This window comes from Argentina anserina, chromosome 1 (genome assembly GCF_933775445.1).
Source record: "Argentina anserina chromosome 1, drPotAnse1.1, whole genome shotgun sequence".
Taxonomy (NCBI): domain Eukaryota; kingdom Viridiplantae; phylum Streptophyta; class Magnoliopsida; order Rosales; family Rosaceae; genus Argentina; species Argentina anserina.
In genome coordinates this window covers 623,684-642,819 of record NC_065872.1, presented here as the reverse complement: position 1 = coordinate 642,819, position 19,136 = coordinate 623,684, and the positions used below count along the sequence as shown (strand labels likewise).

Here is a 19,136-nt window from a genome sequence, read left to right as displayed (position 1 = left end):
AAGCGTATATAATATACGATATTGAGTCTAAGATGTGTAATTATTTGTCACGGTTTATTATTTTCTCAGTTGATTGTGTTAGAGAAACCAAAAATGTGTCGGCCTAGTTGTGTCTAATTAGTCTGTCACCATTGCAGAATGTCACATATCCATTGTTAGTCATATTTCTTTCATGTTATTGTACCTTTTGGCACTCATTCTATTATGTACTATGTACTCGTGTTATATTGCTATCTTCAATGTTGCGTTATGAAATTGTATACGTTATATCACGAATCGTACGTTGTGATGTGGCAAGGTTCGGGGGAGATGATCTAGAAACATGTAGTAGCAATTAGTGATGGAACGTTAAGTCATGAGTTACGAGTATTGCAACATTATGGCAACTCCGTTTTTTGAACAAGAAACTGAAGTGAGGCAAGAACATAGCAATGGAGGCCTAGAAAGAAAACCTCCAAAACTAGAAGCAGCTAATTACAGAAACCTGGGGAGTTTCTAAAAAACCGTTAAGGTTTGGAAGGTTACCAATGCCTGGTTTCCCGCGAAGGTTCATACAAAACCCAAACTGATCTAACTCATATCTCAGTCTAACAAAAATAGTAAATACAGGAATTTTGACTTAAACAAATTACAAACTGGGTTGGCCTTTAATAGCAAATCCTATACTTCTATTAATGCGATAAATGAGCGAAAGCAATTTAGTAAACACAAAAATCAGAGACACCAAACCTTTTTGGGGTAAATTTAATTCAATCACCTCTTACAGTCTTACCTATTTTCCCTCAACCCCCACGATTTCCTTCTCTCTCTCATCCCATGCATTTGACATTCCCTTGAGAGTTTTCTTAGGCAAACTTGAGAGGGAATGTTAGAATCCTCCGGAAGTAAGTCTTTTTTTGTTTTGTTCTCGATCTTTGAATGTTGTTTATGCATGTTCATCTTTTTATGATCTCTATCTTTAGGGGTATGCGATCTCTATCTATCTCATCAACATTTGGAATATCTGTGACAGAATCAGGAGAAATGATGAGAAGTTTGCTTCTCATCTCCCTGTTGATCCATTCAGCATTAGCCCAGAAAGGAGGGCCGGAGCAGCCAGGGCCGAAGCCTCCACAACCGAAATGGCTGACATTGAGTGGTAAGAACAATCAACATTGGCTCCATCTATGTTTTCTGGTTTTTATATTTTCGGATATGGTCGAGTATTTGATATTTGTGACATATTGTAATTGAAAACCTAACCATGCATGCATGCAGGTAATGAGCCCCTGATTGTAGCTCGTGGAGGGCTCTCGGGGCTCTTCCCAGAATCGAGCGGCTATTCTAACAGCATGGCCAAGTCCCTGAGTTTGATTGGCACAGCTCTTTCCTGCAGTCTGCAGTTATCGAAAGATAGCATGGGGTTTTGCCTGTCAAACATTCTGCTTGATAATACAACAACGATGCCTCAAGTATACCCTAAACGCCAAAGCACTTACAAAGTTAACGGGAAGGAATTAAGTGGGTGGTTCGCTTTAGATTTCACAGCAGAGGAGCTAACAAACAAACCTTCATGTAAGACTCGAGTTCTTTCTTCGATTTTGGCAATTTATTTTATCGAATCACTGGTTTACTCTTTTGGTCATAGAATAAGACATGAACAATGCAATGATGAATGATGTACATTAGGAGGTTAATAGTTTTAGATTCCCCTTGTCGAATTTTAGCAATGTGAAATACTTCATGATCGAGACAGCTTGCGAATAGCATCTGTGGTTTAAGGGGTGTGACTAAACAATTGTTCTTCAATTCCTATGCAGTGACTCAGAACATCTTTTCCAGACCGAGTCAATTTGACAATTCTTTGCCTATAGCGACCTTTGATGATATATTTCAGAGCAAACCAGACCAAGTTTGGTTGAATGTGCCGGTATTTCTCTGTCCTTGAGTTTATTTTTCAACGGAAGTTATGTAACTTCTGTTCTAGACATCCAATGTAACTGTTTCATGTTGAATGAAAGGGTTTATTTTCGATGAGTAGCTTCATTATCTACTCTCGTCTAAGGTGGCTTTACTTTTGTTTACTCTGTTGCAGTACGATGCATTTTATAGCGAACACAAAATCAATGTAGCAGCATATGTACTAAATGCAATGAGAGACCACCAGGGCATCAATTACATTTCATGTCCTGAGATTGGTTTCCTGAAAACCATCGGTGGGAAAGTGAACAAAGCCAAGACAAAGCTCATCTTAGAGTTCCTAAGCCCCAATGAGACTGAACCAACAACCAGACAAAACTACGGTGCATTGCTCAAGAATCTTGGAATGATCAAATCACTTGCAGCTGGAATACTTGTTCCAAAAGAATTCATATATCCAATCACCGCAACTAATTATTTGGATGCTCCCACTACTCTGGTGGCAGATGCTCACAAAGAAGGTCTGGAAGTATACGCTAAAGGCTTCACAAACGATATCCTAATCCCTTACAACTACAGCATGGATCCAACAGCAGAAATCCAACAGTTTGTAGATAACAACGATCAGTTTTCGGTTGATGGGGTGGTTACAGATTTCCCTCCTACAGCATCAGAAGCCATCTGTGAGACATCAAACTCCTTAGTTCTAATAGCACTTACTTCATATGGGTTACACAATCACATTCAGAATCACATGAAACATATAGTAAGGTGTATAAGTACAAAAAAATTTGTATCATTTTCGCTCTAACACCTTGTGCTTTCCTGCTGCAGCATGCTTTTCTCATAACAAGGGTGGCAAGCCTTACCAAGGTAAAGGGTCCAACTTTTGTTTTCCAAGCTGATAGTACAAGCTTGTGAGTCTTTTTTTTTTTTTGTGCTGAGATAAGCGCTTGCAGGAAGTCCGTTGATCATAACTAGAAACGGAGCGAGTGGGAACTACCCTGGTTGCACTGACCTTGCTTATCAGGCTGCAATAGATGAGGGGACTGACATAATAGATTGCTCGGTCCAAATGTCAAGTGATGGAGTTGCCTTCTGCTTAGATGCTATAGATCTCAACTCAGGCACTAATGCATTGAGTCAATTCATGGACAAGAGTGAGACTATCCCTGAACTTCAACCAGAAGCTGGAGTCTTCTCATTCCAGTTAAAATGGGAAGAGATCCAGTCCTTGAAACGTACGCTTCCTAAATCTTTACCATTGTACAAGTACTTATCCCTGTAAATCCTACTAGTTTTTCAGCTAGCAAAACTTCCTACAATCTCATTATCGGTTCAACTTTGATATTTCAGCCCAAATACAAAGCCCCTTTGGGACCAAGGAAAACCTGTATAGAAACCCAGCTAACAAGGATGTAGGCAAACTGGTGACCCTCACTGAATTCCTAGAGTTGGCCAAGAAAAAGGCAACTACTGGAATTATGATCAACATTCAGGTAAATCTTTCTACACATTTCATTCTTTTTTCAATTGTTGCACAACGATGTTTAATCTGAAGTTCTGAACCATAGATAAAACCTATGCTCTTCTCACAGAATGCGCCTTACCTAGCATCAAAGGCCGGTCTGGACATTGTTGGCACCGTAACCTCTGCCTTGAAAAATGCTACACTCGACGAGCAATCTACTCAAAAGGTCATAATCAGATCAGATGACACTTCAGTGCTGTCCAAATTTGCTGATGTGAAAACATACAAGAAAGTGTTAAGCATTGAGGAGAAAATAAGTTCTGTACCACAGGAATCGATTGACGAGATCAAGAATTTCGCAGATGGAGTAACTGTCAACAAAGATTCAGCTATTTTGTCCAGCAATTTCTTCATCAAAGGAGAAACTAGGGTCATCAAGGATTTGAAGGCTGCTAATCTGACAGTGTACATCAACTCCCTGAAAAACGAATTCACCAGTCTCATGTTTGATTTTCTCGCAGACCCCATTAGCGAAATAGCTACATATGCTCAAGGACTCAACGTTGATGGAATTATCACTGATTTTCCAGGAACTGCAAGCAAATTCATGAGTAAGTCTTGCGGCTCAAGCTAATTTTTTTTCTTGTCTACTTCCTTTCTTTCTTTTCTTTTTACATAAACCACTCAACAAGTTTCAAATTGTCCAGGAAGTCCATGCACCAATCTTGACCCCCAAGCCGATGTCGCATATCCGATTCTGCCAATTGAACCCGGTTCTCTCCTCAACTTGATGCCCCCTGAGCAAATGGCACCAGCGGACGCTCCCCTCCCACCACTTGATTCTAAAACCATAGTTGACCCACCACTTCCTCCAGTGGCACCCAAGGCCGAGACCAAGACCGACTCAAACTCACCAGGCTCTGAGTCAGATTCTAAGTCCGGCAACAAGCCTGGCAATGCCCCTGCACCTACAGAAAAATCAAGCGCACTGGAAAATGCAGCAAACTGGGGTCTTTCTTTGGTAGCAATAATGGTGTTCAGCTTATTGTGTATGGGAAATTAACTGTGTGACTTTTGGATTCTTGGTTCTTCTCTTTTCTCTAACCTAATCTCATGTGCTCGCTAATTCTTCTGCATACGAAAAAAAAGACACAACCAACACACAGTGGATGAATCTGTACAATGTTAATAGTTTAGTAAACGTCTATCTGTGCTCTTGTTATAGTATAGCCAATGCTTGGTTATTAGTCTGTACTACTAGGCAATCTATCCATTTTCAACGGCTGGTCTCCATGATCCCAACTGGGTAAAACTGATAATCTATCCTCACTCTAATATTCCAATCAACATTATCAAATGGTTGAAGACCCGCAAAGTTACCACGTTTACCACAATACGAAAAGAAACACAAGAATACTCCTTTTCTACGTAAAACGAGGTGTCCCACAATAGCGTCCTCCTCGTCTGCTTGTAGGTCGGACGCCCCAAGAAACACAACCATTACGATTACAGATAGCTCTGCTTCTGGAAGAACAGAAATGTCATGTAATAGAATTCAATCACAGTATCACTACAATATTCTCTTCTTGCTCAGTGTTTGTCTGTAAAAAGAACAGGTAAAAGAATCAAAAGTCTGAACGATCAAGCATGTCCACCAAGGTCATTCTCCTTGGAAATCTAGCAGGCAGTCTCAGGTATGTCGCGTCTTCAATCTCAATAGGCAGATGTGTTGCCACGATGACAATGCCGCCTTTCTTTCTATGCTCTGCAATGATGTACTCGAGCAGCTTCACTCCGTCCGTATCCAATGCAACAGAGGGCTCATCGGGCAACCAAATAGGCCGGTCGATTGCCAACAACCTCGCAAGCTGGAGTCTTTTGCGCTGCCCCATGGACAGCATTCTAGCCTTCTCCTTGGCCAATCTGCCGAGGCCCATCAGCTCCAGGGCAGGCAGGGAATTCCCCATCTTCCCTTCGAGGACTTCAAATCACTGGACATTGTCAAGGACTGTGAACTTCTCTTTTACAGCGTCTTTGAGTGAGAGCCAGTTGAGTTGCAGCTTGTACTGGTGGAAAACTCCTGAATCCGTGATGTCATGCCCATTCCAGAGGACCTGGCCAGCAGAAGGCTTAGAAAAGCCGGCTAACATGCGCAGGAAGGTAGTCTTGCCCGAGCCATTGGTGCCCATCAGCACCAGTGCTCCACCGTCGTGAACTGTGGCATTTACATGTCGCAAGATCTGCTGCGCATTCCTCATGCAGGAGACATTGTTGAGGAGGAGACGAGGGATCGGGGGCTTCCGGAGAGACATTGCACTCTAACGAACTCAGTCAAGGTCGAAATGTTTACTATCTTACGCTGATGTTTAAGTCCAGCCAACAAAGACTGAATAAGTATCAGACTACTGTGACTAGGAAAACCTGTTACAAAGTTATGAATTCAGAGTTATACAATCAAAGTTAACTGATTTGAACCAAGAGCCTTATGACTATATCTTCTAAATCACAATCAGAAACCACAAGCCTAAAAAAAACAACAAGCTTTCGAGTATAAGCATACACGATAAGCAGGCATTATAAGCAAACAGCAAAACCAATATCGACAGAGAGATCAAAGACTCAACCCAGATGCTGTAAAACACGAAAAATCAAGACACAATACGACATGCATAAAGGCGGGTCCTTTGAGGCATTTCGTCGAGCACCTTGTGTGCACTGTTCCACAGAGAAGAAGTACCGAAGAAGAGTATTGTGATGTGGGCTTATGTTGCCAAACTATTTCTTCTTATTTTTAATTTGGGCATTTTCCATTTTTTCTTTCTATCCCAGTTCATTCATAAATCAGATCATAATTTGTTAAAACTTATAACTGGTGTTGAATGCCCACTCTTACGAGTTCTAAGTTCTAACTCTAAAATTGTTAATTACATCAGGGTTACAAGAGCTCATTTTGGTAGAGAACTCGTCCTTACTCATAGCAATTAGGCAAAGCTCAAATACGCTCAAATGCTTAACAAGACTTCTGAAACATCACACATCCTTTACAAAAATATCTCAAAAATGCAAGCATGTATATTCCTAATTCCAAAAGATGTAACAAAATTGTAGAGCCTTGATGTGAGGGAATAGCTCTGATGCTTCCTCAAAAAACCAGACGTAACATTTCCTACATTTGCTTGCTCTATGAAAATTTCCAGATGCGGACACAATTTAAGAGAAAGATCTCGTCTGTATGAAACCTCTGTGCTACTAACTATTGGGAAAACCCTGTATTTGAATGTTGCGAAGACGAAGGACGAAGCCACTTGAAATCCAAAGTCCATAGTATAACCAGTATTGACACAGTAACAACACCGTTTCAAAAGCACATGAATTCTTTTAAGTTCATTTCTGGACGAAACCGGAAGAACACAGGTCTCTTTTCAGCCTTTTCTGCCTCTAATTGGCCTGTCAACAAAAAAAAAAAGATAACTGAGATCAAAGTAAAAGAGATGCACTGAACACCAGAGCTAAGCTTTCTAGTAACTCAGCGAAAAAGAGTACACGTACATTACCTTTGCATACTTCAGATTTGTGTACAAATCAATTGAACACCACTATTACACCAGAGCAAAGCTTAAACTAAGCAAAACAAGAGTAAACCTATATTACCATTGCGCACTCCAGATTTATGTAAAAAATGAATCAAACACCGGAGCTAAACTTTCTTCTAACTCAGCAAAAAAAGAGTAAACCTATATTACCATTGGACAGTCCACATTATCAAACACCGCAGCAAGATCAGATATGTAGATATGATGAAAAATTGTCTCAGATATATATATATATATATATAAAGCAAAATGAACTAATTCTAAGAGCTGGACAAGCTCATATAGTCATACAAACAAATCCTCCATGGACTCAATTGTTGTGTTGATGGAGAGAATACCCAACAAGAACAACAATTGAGTCCAATGGAGGAGTTTTGACAAACACAAAACACATGCCAACCCATAAACCAGTTTTGACAAACTCCTCTGTTTCAAATAGGAACACAAACTGATCATCCAGTTTGACTACTCGCAATTAACCCAACATGTGAACTAGTTTCTGCTTATTGTTACATTGTATTTCAGAATGTAAGTCGATTAATGACAACGGATGGGAGGCTCAGATCAGCACTTATAGATCAGACAGCGGCAGAGGGGGGAGCCGCCGTGGCTGCAACCACAACACGGTTGCCGGCGAAGAAGGACAAAAGCGTCATTTCTCACCGGCCATCCGGGGTCGCCTCGCCAGAACAAGCGCCGCACCCCCTAAACCGCAATGCCCCTACTTCCACACTCCGAATGCATCATCGTCACAGCCTCGTTGGGTTTAGGGTTTAGGGTTTAGAGAGAGAGAGAGAGAGAGATACATATATACACACACACACATACACATTACAGAGAGAGAGAGAGAGAGAAGTGGGGCAGGAACTCATCGGCTCCGACAATGAAAGAGATCAGCGGCGGAGCCTCGTTCGTCAGATCGGAGTGTGAATGAAACCCTAATTTTTGGGGATAGCTACATATTTATAGCCCCACACCGACTCTCTGGTGGCTTTTCCGTCATTTCATTGTTTTATGCAAGATAAAAGCAGAAATGACGCGTGTAAAACTGTAAAAGTAAACATAACATGAACTTTTTTCTTCTAAGAAAGGCATTTGCTTCAAAGCAATGAGGATCATCTGCTCTTGTTTATATCAATACTGATGAGGTAAAAACAAAATATTACGCAAGAAAGAATGGTGGTGGGCTGAGCTTGTTATCCATGGCTTGAAAGAATTGGGTAGATTTTGGTCCTCATTGAATGCAATTTACATGGCTGCTCTACCCTTCTGATGGAGAACAGATTTATGCACTGCTTCCCCACTCGAGCTAACAAAGTAGGTTACCTGCAAAACCCGAAAAATGAAGAACATAGAACTGCATCAGTTGTTTAACTCCATACATTGCTGTGTTTTGTAAGCTAGAACCGCAACAAACAAAACCAAATGATATGAATACGCACGATTTCTAGCGAGCTGATTCTATGAAGAAGAAACGCGACCTCCGACTCTCTGTATGGTTACAGAACAGCAGGAAAAGGATAGTGAATAACAAAGTTCCAATGTTGCATCGGCTGTATTTGGTAAAATGTGGATCAACAAACGTATATAGAAAATGCTCACTTTCTAGATATTGATCTTCCGTTTACAGAAGCTAGTGCATTTGTTGAGCCCGGGTTCCCAATGTAGCTCAGGCGACCTTGTTGGACATTGCTAGTGCAACCTTGTCCACTTATATACGCATTCTGTAGAATATAGATACAGGGATTACTAAGTACGAGTAAGATTTTGTCATTTGAGTTATAAAGTATAAACGGATACAAAGAACTACCAGTTCTTACCACTTCATGTTTCATAAATGTGTGGTGTAGAGACTCAAAGACATTTTTTGCTTCCGTTCCCTCTTCACCATCTTCGCATTTAGCCAATGGGTGGAATCCAACTACTATGCGCCTATATGCATAACATTACAGCCAGTTAGCGATTGGAAACCTCACTCAGATAGGCAACCAGTTCTTATGATCATATCTTCTATACCACAAGAATCCAACTTAAACTAATTACCAGAACAATAAATCAAAATCTTGGAATTGCATTGCCAAAATTACTAACTGTGAATACAGAAATAAGACATGTCATGAAATACACTCATCAAATATCACAATGTTTGGATGAACATTTCACAAAATTCCTTTTCTGTTTTGAAATCTTGTAGGCACATAAGATCCCCAAAAATAGGAATTAAGAGAAATAGACAAGGCTATACAGTTGATTAAGTTTACCAGTCACTACTGGTTGCCTCTAGTGTTCTGGTCAGCCAATGTAATTGATTGTATCCAAACTGACTTGATGATTCCGAGATAAAAACCTTCCCCTTCAGAATAAGTTCAAGTAAGAAAATAGAATAAAGAAACTACATACATATATACAGATCAAGGATAATTACCATATAAGGATGAGGATAAGGCAGATACAACTTATGGTTTAAAATGTAAAAATCTAGTGGTGAAACATGACATACAGAAGGATGACTTACATATGAACTGATCAAGGCATATGAACTAGTAATTTTAAATATATGAAAAAATTATCATGAACATTAATGCTCAGACAGTTCAAGATGAAAAGGGCAAATCCAATACCAATGTAAAGATGATTGGACTGACTGAACCTTTTTTTTTTTAAATGTAACAATACATACCTCTATTGACCCAGTATCCACACCAATGAGGTCTAAGGTTTTGCTGTAAGGTAGTCTTATCTGCATCTGGAAGTATCCCCCTCCATATCCGCCTGAAACTGTAGTAGTATACCAAGGAACCTTCACCGATGAGAAATGCAGGCTAGCCTGTAAAAGATTACATTCACTGATACTTGAAAGTTGAAACCAAAGAAACTTACTAGGAAAAGGAAAGCTCAATTGTTTAACCACTGCTACTGTAGGTAACTCAAATCAATTTTGTCCATTCTTGTGAAAGTACATATATCTTTTTTCATATTAACAATTTCACACTTCAATAAACAATAATTCTCAAAACAAGTAGAATAATAATGCAGCCCAAAAATTGAGAAGAGGCAATTGACCTTACATTCTGCATGAGTGGATCATCCTTCCCAAGATCACTGATGTCTACCACAAACCTTGCCTTGTACATCTTTGTCACCTTCTCCATCTGTACCAACAAGAAGAACCATAGTTTGCTATTAAAAGGAAAATCTGGGAAAAGGAGTAGATGAAGAATGTGGTAGATGTTACTTTCAACAAATATTATAGTAGTTCATAACCAGGAATCTCTTCATATAAATGAACCAATGAACCAAAGGTAGTCATACACTTATAATATTCACACGACCCCACTTCTCATATATATGCATTCATTTCTTGACACCATTGACATTATACCAAGCTTTTGTTTCTCAGAAAAAGTGCAGAGAAGGTTCCTAAGCAAACACAATACCATATATTTAGTGAGGAAACAGTAATGACAGTATGCTTCTCACCAAACACTAATATGAGCATAACTTACAAAATTAAAGAAAAACAGATAAAAATGGAGGCTTATCCAACTTCCCCTACATTTCATAACCGCCACAGGTTGAGAAAAATCTAACAAGAGCAGCATACAATGAAGATCGTCACTTTATAAAATAAGAACAAGAATTGCAGTTCCATGAACAAAAGTGAAAAAGAGATGAAAACTTTTACCTGTTTGAGAAGATGGGTCTGTTGCTTGAGAGGTCTAAAGCCTCCTCTGACGCTGATGAAGTAAAGATCCTTGCTTTCTCTTCTTCTATGATAGTAGATAGAGTTGTGAGGCTGACACAGTTGAAAAGCAAGGTAGAGACCAAAGCAGAGACTCACTTGTGCCACAATGGTTGGAACCCATAAGAGTTTTTCCCCCATTTTCTTCAGAGAGAGAGAGAGATTGAATCTAAGTATCTAACTCTACTTAAACCTGAGATAGAAATAGAAAGATCCAAATCGAGTTGTATCATGTGCGGACAAAACAACTGAGGATGTAACTTCTGGTTACCTTCGCGTCTTGATATGTAATGGAGCCAAAATGTCGTTTTTCACTAATCACTATCCCTCTTCGATAGTTTGTTGATTTACAACTCTCAGCTGGTGACAACGAGTTCTCTTGGATTGATGTCAAGAAGTAGAGACGTCTGGCTGTATAGCTTCGAGACAACAATAACAGGTTCCACCGTTGTAAATAATTGGAAGGAGTGCTTCACCAAACACGTCCTTGTTTCAATTACGACCTCCCCCAAATGCTTCTTTGGTTGCTTTACCTTTACGCAATTAATCAAATTTTGATTTTACTGGATTTTTACGATTTTATAACGATGCAAGAAAACCAGGATTTTTTTTTTTGGAAAGATAACCAGGATGGTTATACTGATTACTGAAGATTAAACAACTGCATTTGAAAGGCACTTCCGATGTAACTCGTAAAATACTTCAATATATTTCCTTCTTTTTAGAACTAATCCGCAGTTTATAACCTCATATGTTCCTACAGTACAAAGGTGTCTCAAAATGTTGTGTATAAAAGCAGTAATTTTCTTTTTATCTCATAAGAGGATGCTAAAAGTACAGCATACATAAAATCTAAGTCATGCCAACATCTCCAGCGCAGTGGACATCTCCCAACACATTGAAAAGGCTTCACCTTAGCTTTCTTGATCCTCAAAAGCCTGCTTGCTCCTCAACATGAACCTCTTACGCATGCCAGATAGAACCTGGGTGTAATACAATCAGGAACAGTCTCGAAACGCAATGCTGTGCCACTATTAGTGACCAGTTACAAACTTACAATCACCAGTATATACAAATGAAAACATTACTAAGTATACAGTCGCGGCAGGATTACAAATTGAGAAACTACTGCACCGATGGGCACCCTCAGGAAGCTGGAATGAATAACCCGGCATCATGTCAAGCATAACTTCCCTCATAACGCATCAACTTGTCCAACTAACTATGCTCCTCCATTTCATATTCAGTTGCTGACCCATCTTCTTTTCCGAGCTGGTCGTTCTGGTTTAATCTCAGATTCCACCACAGGAGGGTCACTATTAGGGGAAGGTAGCACTTCGGTCTCGATCTTCTTAATGGTCGATGGTTCTTTTTCACTTGGCAATGGGAGCTTGAACCGCTCACTTCGTTTCTTCAACTTCTCAACAGTGTCCAGGTGACGGCCCTCCATTATCGTGTCTGAATCTACTGGTTTTGTGTCAGCATCCTTAACATCCTGATCACCAACATTCTCATCGGCCAATGGGTGTTGGTTATTGACAGCCTCAACTAGCTTGGAAGAATCATCTGGAAGTTTACTGGTATCTGAGGATCCCCTATCAAGCTCTTTCAACTTTAAGTTGGAGGGTGACTTACTGTTGATGCTGAAATCCCTCTCCTTATGGCTTGTCCATCGTTCCAATTTGGAGCGCCCCTTCTTTAAATCCTCCTGCTCATCATCAGAAGAAGCATCTTCCTTGTGCCTTTTAGAAGAGTGACCAAGTCCTTGCTCACGGGTGCCTTTCAAGCCCTAAATGGGCAAAAAAAGCAATCATGAGAAGAGAGCCAAACTCAAGTCACATTATTCTCAGCTAGGGGTCATACAAAATTACAAAAGCCAAAAGGAATAATAAACAACTGGCAAAATGACCATGGGGGATTTCCGGAATTAGCGAGTAAGTTATCATAACATGTTCTACTTGTTATTGTTTATCCTACTGTCCCCCCTGTACTATCCTCCTAACAGTTGAACCATAGTCTCATCTAAAGGAGAAAAGATAGATATGGGTGGTTCAGATGCAGCTAACATGTGTCTATTGGGGTAGGAAAAAGTATAATTAATGTGCACAGGTCTCAGGAAACAAATGTGTTTCTGATAATGCAGGTTATAGCTGTGAAAATTTCATCTGCAGAAGTTATCATAAATTAGGCAAAAACTATGTAACTAAATAAACTAATACAATGGAGAAAAGAAGAACTGAACCATCATTCAAGCTTGAACATCAAGTATGATCAGAGTTATGCATTCATTTAGTATGAGGATTCCATCGTAATGGAAAAAGAAAAACAGGTCCAAAGAGTCTACTTTACAGATGGCCAGAGTTTTGCATTCATTAAGTATGAGGCTCCCATTGTTATGGAAAAAGAAATGAAAAACTAAGATTGGATTACGTATGTCATCCAAATCAAGCTTGCAACCTATCTACCTTATTTCTGAAGGGAAGACGAGCAGGTACAATAAGTATTTGAAGACGAAGAAGAAGAACAAACAAATTATGTACGAGAGCTGGTGTCAAGAATGGTACATACCATCTCCCTGCTACGACCACTTTGGTCTTCCTGATGTCTCTTGGAAGTGATTGAAGTGCTGATATCAGCAGTTTCAGTTTCTTTACTCCTTCTTGAATTCTCTTTATGTTTTCTATCATGGACCTTCTGGCTATCAGCACGTTCATTGCGAGTACTTGATCTCTCCTTGTCAGATCTTCTCTCATCAATATTCATTTGGTTTCCCCGTGCATGAGCATCCTCACGTCCCCTATGATGTGAACTGTCCTCCTCAATCCGATCCCTTCTTTTAGACGGCTCACTGTGTCGCACAGTCTCTTTGTATTGGTGCTCCTTATCAGAGCCTTTGTTTTCATCCTTCACTCTACCATGGCCTACCCATGCTTTGTCTTCTGAAACACGACCACCCCTTACAGAAACTCGTCCATCATCTCTATCCCTCTTGGGTATATTCTCTTCATGGGATTGCTTAAGCCTATGCCACTCCTCCCTTTCTCTTTGTCTGTCACCTCTCTCCCTCTGCAACCAGCTTCCATCTTTGTGCCTGACAGAGTGGTGTTCATCAGGATTATCCCTGACTTTCTGTTGGTCATCTCTTTTACGCTGATCTAAGACTTCATCCCTATCACGCTTTCGATGAGTGGTAGTATCTCTGTGGCCCTGCAGAAGTTCTTCTTTATCAATTTGGTCCCTCCTCATGTATTCCTCATCTTTCCTTCTCTTGCCATGGTAATCATCTATATGTTCATACCTGCCTTTCAAACCATCATCTCTTTCCCTAGGTCGTGATCCCACCGCATCCTTGTCATAAAAGGCCCTATAGCTGCCATTATCTAACTGCTTTCTTGACTGCATATACTCATCTTTGTCACTCCTCTCGCTTTCACGAACCTTGCTCCTGTGTCTAGATCCCATTTCATCACCACGATCCCTCTTCCTTGGTTCTTCAGTTCTAATCCTTCTGCTATAAGGATCATCATCCCTCCTCTGCCATGCTCCATCGATATTTTCCCTTTCTTTTCGCCTGTAAAGCGCATCATTTTTAAATTGCAAATGATGTGTAGAGTTAGGATCCCAATCCCTATAAGGATATGAACCCTCCCTCCCTTTGACTAACATTTGACTTCTATCAGGTTCCTGTCTACCATCACGGCCTTTTCTTTGGAATCCCTGTTCCTTTCCATCAAGGTGACTCTTGATGCCCCCTGAGTGACCTGACCGTCCTTGAATGACTTCTTCCTCAACCCCATCCCTCCACTTCTGGTAATCTCTACTGCTCCCTGATCTTGCTTTGCTGTTGTCACTACTTCTTGCAGCCTTGGAGTCATCACCATCATCAAGTTCTTCATCAGCAGACCGTTCAACTTGTGGACTCAACTTATGGTTTGGAACTCCATCATTAACATTCACATCCATATCCTCTTTTTCCATCCCAGAGCTTTCATCACCCGACAGAGGCTCATCTTGGTCACCGCTTTTACGCTCAACACTTGACTCACGAGCAGCCCCATGTGAGATGGGAGATGAGATCAACGGACTACGTCCACCATCCACGCTTTCCACTGATCCTTCTTTATGATTATCGAGAAATTTCTTGCCTCTTGTACTCCGCGGAGATCTTTCACGTGCTCTTCTCTGTGTCCCCCTATTTTCTCCGTAACTACCCCCAGCAGAACTGGGAGTATGGTCCCCAGAACCAGCATGTTGGATTGACACTTCTGGACGGATGGGCAAGCTTTCATCATCTTCTGGCACACTATCATTGTATGGTCTTTTCCTTCCAAGCGGATCACTCTTTTGATTATTGAGAGCCTGCGGCAAACCATTGAAGTGGGGTTTTTCATCCTGTGGAAGGTCTCCCTCACCATTAGAACTTCTACCAACATCCTCCTTTGAGAGATCATTTTCAGTTCCATCAGGGATTCCAGCAGAAGTATCATCATCTAAAGAGTCCTGCAAGACAATCTGTTTCAAGACATAAACCACCAGTTAACTCATAAGACAAAATTTTAAATAAAAGCACATAGAGACAGAAATAACACACTAAAAGTGATTTGATTATTACTTCAATTACAGCATCTGAGTCACGCATTCGCTGTGGCCGGTTTTCACTTGAGGGGACACGTTCACCATAACCACTTTCTACCTGTATTGCTCTTCCAGTTGGCTGGTGTAAAATTAAATGAACCAATGAGATTTAAAACTAAGCTTTATATTATACAAAGCACGCAAAGATCCAACAATATATCTCTCTTGAAAACTATAAAAGTGCAACAGGCAAGATATAATTTTTAAGGCAGAAACTTGGAAGTCTGTACATACAATAGGTGGACGCAGGCGAGCAGGTCCTTTTGCAAAATCACTTTGCCCGCCCTCTGATTTTCCCGGGTTTGTACTTTCAGTAGGAAAGTCATGCATGCCAGTTGCTGCTGCCAATTCTGGAGGCAGATCTGGATCATACTCCTGTTATGTAACTTTCCTATCAGTTCTATCAAAATTTGATTGTGGTGAAAAAAAAAAACAAGAAAAGATGAAATGCATAGGTTTTCACGAGAAGCATGAGCACTTCCTTACCTGTTCTGTTCGTCCACTTTCATAAACACGAATTTTGCTTTGCATTGTGGACTCCAAGCGAAGCTGTTCCTGCATATTTTAAATATAGGAACAACTATAACCTCCCTTTTATAAGATAGAACAAAGAAACATGATGCGGATGTATTATTACCAGCTGTTTGCAATAATCTCTCCAGGTATCTTCATTTAATCCAAAGTTGAAAAAGTCTGAAGTATCAACACCAGGATATTTCCAAGGTTTTTCCTCAAAACCATCAATGTCGACATCAAATATGGTCCTGAAAATCATCAAGCAGTTTGACATTAACAAACAAAAAAAGAGAAGAAGTACGTTGCAAATACCAAAATATGACACAGCACTTCAGAAAGAAATAGAAGATTGCTCATACAGTAGAATTTAGAAACTTATAAATTATGAAGAATATGTTGTAACCTAGAATACAGACATAAGTAGTCGAAAACTTCACGATATCTTCCAACACATAACAAAGAAATTGCAAGAGTATGACACTATCATGGAAGTCAGCAGAAAACAATCCAGTTCATCACATATATGGATATCATAAAACTTATCATGAATATTACTTGTGAGAAGGAAGTGTGAATTCAAGTCCACCCCCGAAACCACGACCACCCATATTGCTGCCCCAACCAGGCGTACCAAAGTTGGAATGAAAATTTTTCTGCAGCGGAGTACCATTTTTTAATCCAGTTGGTCTCCAGTCACCTCTACCTCGACCAGGTGTTGGACCCATGTTTCCAAGTGGACGAACTTGACCTGGGACTCCACCAGGACCAGAATTAGTTGGTCCAGCGATCGGCATAGCACCTGGTCTCACATACTGCAGAAGACAAAACCAACAAAGATTAGGTAAGTGTAGCACTATAATGAAACTTACTAAATTTTAAAGAGCAGCATGGTCCTCATGTAATATTTGATATTTCATTTATTAATTGATTCATTCATTCCAAGCTTCATTGGCATCATATATAACAAATCCGACACATAAAACATTTCAAAATTATATCAAACCCTCTATCCCACATCTAAAATCATGAATACATATCACGGCCAAAGCATAAAATTGTCGAGAAACAAAAGTATGAAGTTCGAAGTTGTCGAAGAAGTCTAGTACTTCAAGACCCACTTGGGGGATTAGCTATGAAGAGAGGGAGAAGAGTTAGGACATATCAAAATATTCATTAGTTGGGCGCTAATCATTTTAAGGGGAAGGAAAGAGCCAAGACCTATTAGGCCTGCTTTATCAGCAAACAAATATGTAGGTTTCCAAGAAGCAAACACAGCATGACAAAGTGGTTAAAGGATTGGCTACATCAATAATTGGACCTAAACAAAACGCATTGAAGCAAAACTGGTTTATTCTATTAACTCTTCACAGGCAGTCACTAAGATTAAACGGTCAGAAACACTTTTATTCATAGTTTCAAGCAATATTCTAACTTTTTGGTACATGCATGTGTGAATATATACTCGGTCTTACAGTGTATAATGTGGATATAGTGCATGACTCTGTGAATGGAAGATGTTTTAGATTTTGGAAGAGTAATCTTTTCTGGAATTGAAGAAGCCCAATAACAACATCTCGCCATACTAAATTTAGTGGAATTAGTACAGTAATCCTTAAGTCTTCCCCTTCGAATAGGCGCCTCGGGCCTCACTGTAGTTAACATTGATGAAACCATGGCAGCATAACTAGCCACTTACAGTGGTAAAGACATCTGAAGATCGGACGTTGCAAGGGTTGTAAAATATCCAGGAGTTCTCATTGATCAACATTGTGCTTGACATTGACCAAAAAGCTTAATATACAAACAGCTTGTTTAGTAAAACTCAAAATTTGGCAATAAATATATAACACAAACAATTCATTGTATTAACTTCCATTAAAATTTTCAAGTAGAATACAATCTAGGAACTAAAACAATGCCAAAAACCAAATCCAATAAATAAAATTCCACTAAACTAACTAGGAACATTCACATTGTACAAAAGCATTACAATTCTAACTTTCTCATCAAACAAAGGGGGAGACGAGATTGCCCCATATACATTAAAAAGCTCCCTACTTTTTAATCAATATATTAATACAGCTAAACTAACCTTAAACTGGGAATGAAATGGATGATACCCATGATTGCTAAACCCAATTTTTGGCGCCACCATCGGACCTCCTCCTCCTCCTCTCCCAGCTTCCCCCATCTCCTTCCTCTCGCCTTCCGCCGCCTGCTGCCCTTCTTCCCCCCACTCCTGCTCCTCCGCCGCCCCGTGAAGCTCGCTGTCCCCCACGATAACCAGCCCGTCGTCATCGTCGCCGCCATTGCCTCTCTCCATCCCCATTGGGTTGTTATCGTTCAACACAATCTGCAAATCGTCCTCCGAATCATCACTGTCCCAATCGTCGCCGCCGGGGTCCCTTCTAGTACCTTCCGGGTTATACTCCGCAACCTCCGCCGTACTACTCACCGGCGCGGCCCCCGAGAGGCCCGGAATCACGGCGTCGAATCCGATGCCGGGAATTCCATTACTGCCCTCCTCCTCCTCGATATCGAAATCCACCTCCTTTTCATTCAAATCCGAATCTTTACTCCCCAATTTGACATCTCCCGCCTCCAAAACCCTAGCGCCGAGTTGGGAATAGGCGCGGGGAGCCGAATCGGGAGCTAGGGTTTGCGAATTGGGATTGGATTGCGCCGGAGCTGGGGGTAGGATCTCGTCGGCGGCGGCGGCGGCGGGTCCGGTCTTGAGGTTGAGATCGATCGGAGGGTGGGGAGGCTGCAGCTGGGGCGGCGGCGGCGGAGCGGAGGAGGGCTGGGAGGACTGGAAGGATTGAAGAACGTCGGTGTAGAGATCTCCGAATTCATCGTCGTCTTCCATCCGAGAGATAAAGGTGGAGCCTTTTAAGGGTTCTGAGGTCTCTGCAAGACTGAAGAAGAAGAAGAAGAAGAAGAAGAAGAAGAAGAATGGCGGAAAGCCAATGTGTGTTTTTGTGTTTATAAGAAGAAACTTTGTTGTGGCTTGTTTGTAATTTTTGAATTTCCGAAATTGTTTCGGGCAGGTTTGAATTCTGTAATATTGACGTCATTATTTATTTAGGGTTTTGTTTTTCCTTTTTTGTTGGGTGTTTTTTTTTTATGGTATATCCATGGTGGTGGGAGAAGCCTATACTAATCCATGTCAACACCAATGTGAGGAAGGAGTAGTCGGAGCCGATGAGTAAAAGTTCAAGTGCCAGACGAGGTGAATTTTCTTACTGAAGGCCATAAGAAAATTGTCACCTCTCTATGAATG

General features: G+C 40.6%; 5 protein-coding genes across 6 annotated transcripts in view; 2 read left to right on the top strand and 3 right to left on the bottom strand.

The window, feature by feature from the left end:
* LOC126795428 (uncharacterized) overlaps window positions 1-19,136 on the top strand; it is a 39,873-nt gene that overhangs the window by 17,552 nt on the left and 3,185 nt on the right. The gene's annotated exons all lie outside the window — the stretch shown is intronic.
* LOC126795341 (glycerophosphodiester phosphodiesterase GDPDL6-like) lies at window positions 866-4,433 on the top strand. The gene is made up of 10 exons (XM_050522194.1): window positions 866-884; window positions 1,013-1,138; window positions 1,258-1,554; window positions 1,800-1,909; window positions 2,075-2,582; window positions 2,734-2,772; window positions 2,859-3,140; window positions 3,256-3,398; window positions 3,498-3,981; window positions 4,078-4,433. The coding sequence occupies exons 1-10, from the start codon at window positions 866-868 to the stop codon at window positions 4,431-4,433; spliced, it is 2,364 nt and encodes a 787-aa protein (XP_050378151.1).
* LOC126795409 (ABC transporter I family member 1) lies at window positions 4,830-5,746 on the bottom strand. Its single transcript, XM_050522253.1, is given in 1 exon segment — window positions 4,830-5,746. A coding segment is annotated over 1 exon segment (687 nt). The 5' UTR covers window positions 5,683-5,746; the 3' UTR covers window positions 4,830-4,995.
* Window positions 6,432-11,127, bottom strand: LOC126795384 (uncharacterized). 2 transcript variants are annotated; one of them, XR_007672266.1, is made up of 9 exons: window positions 10,649-11,127; window positions 10,032-10,115; window positions 9,644-9,790; window positions 9,225-9,316; window positions 8,784-8,895; window positions 8,566-8,687; window positions 8,406-8,454; window positions 8,130-8,289; window positions 6,432-6,817 (listed from the first exon to the last, which is right to left on the bottom strand). XR_007672266.1 is itself a non-coding variant. In XM_050522231.1 (8 exons), the coding sequence occupies exons 1-8, from the start codon at window positions 10,844-10,846 to the stop codon at window positions 8,212-8,214; spliced, it is 882 nt and encodes a 293-aa protein (XP_050378188.1). In that variant the 5' UTR covers window positions 10,847-11,127; the 3' UTR covers window positions 7,501-8,211. The 2 variants fall into 2 exon arrangements, 1 of the variants encoding a protein (XP_050378188.1); XM_050522231.1 differs by lacking the exon at window positions 6,432-6,817 and having other exon boundaries at window positions 7,501-8,289.
* Window positions 11,712-18,780, bottom strand: LOC126795332 (FIP1[V]-like protein). The gene is made up of 8 exons (XM_050522186.1): window positions 17,949-18,780; window positions 16,412-16,668; window positions 15,978-16,104; window positions 15,827-15,895; window positions 15,575-15,715; window positions 15,318-15,419; window positions 13,274-15,217; window positions 11,712-12,494 (listed from the first exon to the last, which is right to left on the bottom strand). The coding sequence occupies exons 1-8, from the start codon at window positions 18,720-18,722 to the stop codon at window positions 11,949-11,951; spliced, it is 3,960 nt and encodes a 1,319-aa protein (XP_050378143.1). The 5' UTR covers window positions 18,723-18,780; the 3' UTR covers window positions 11,712-11,948.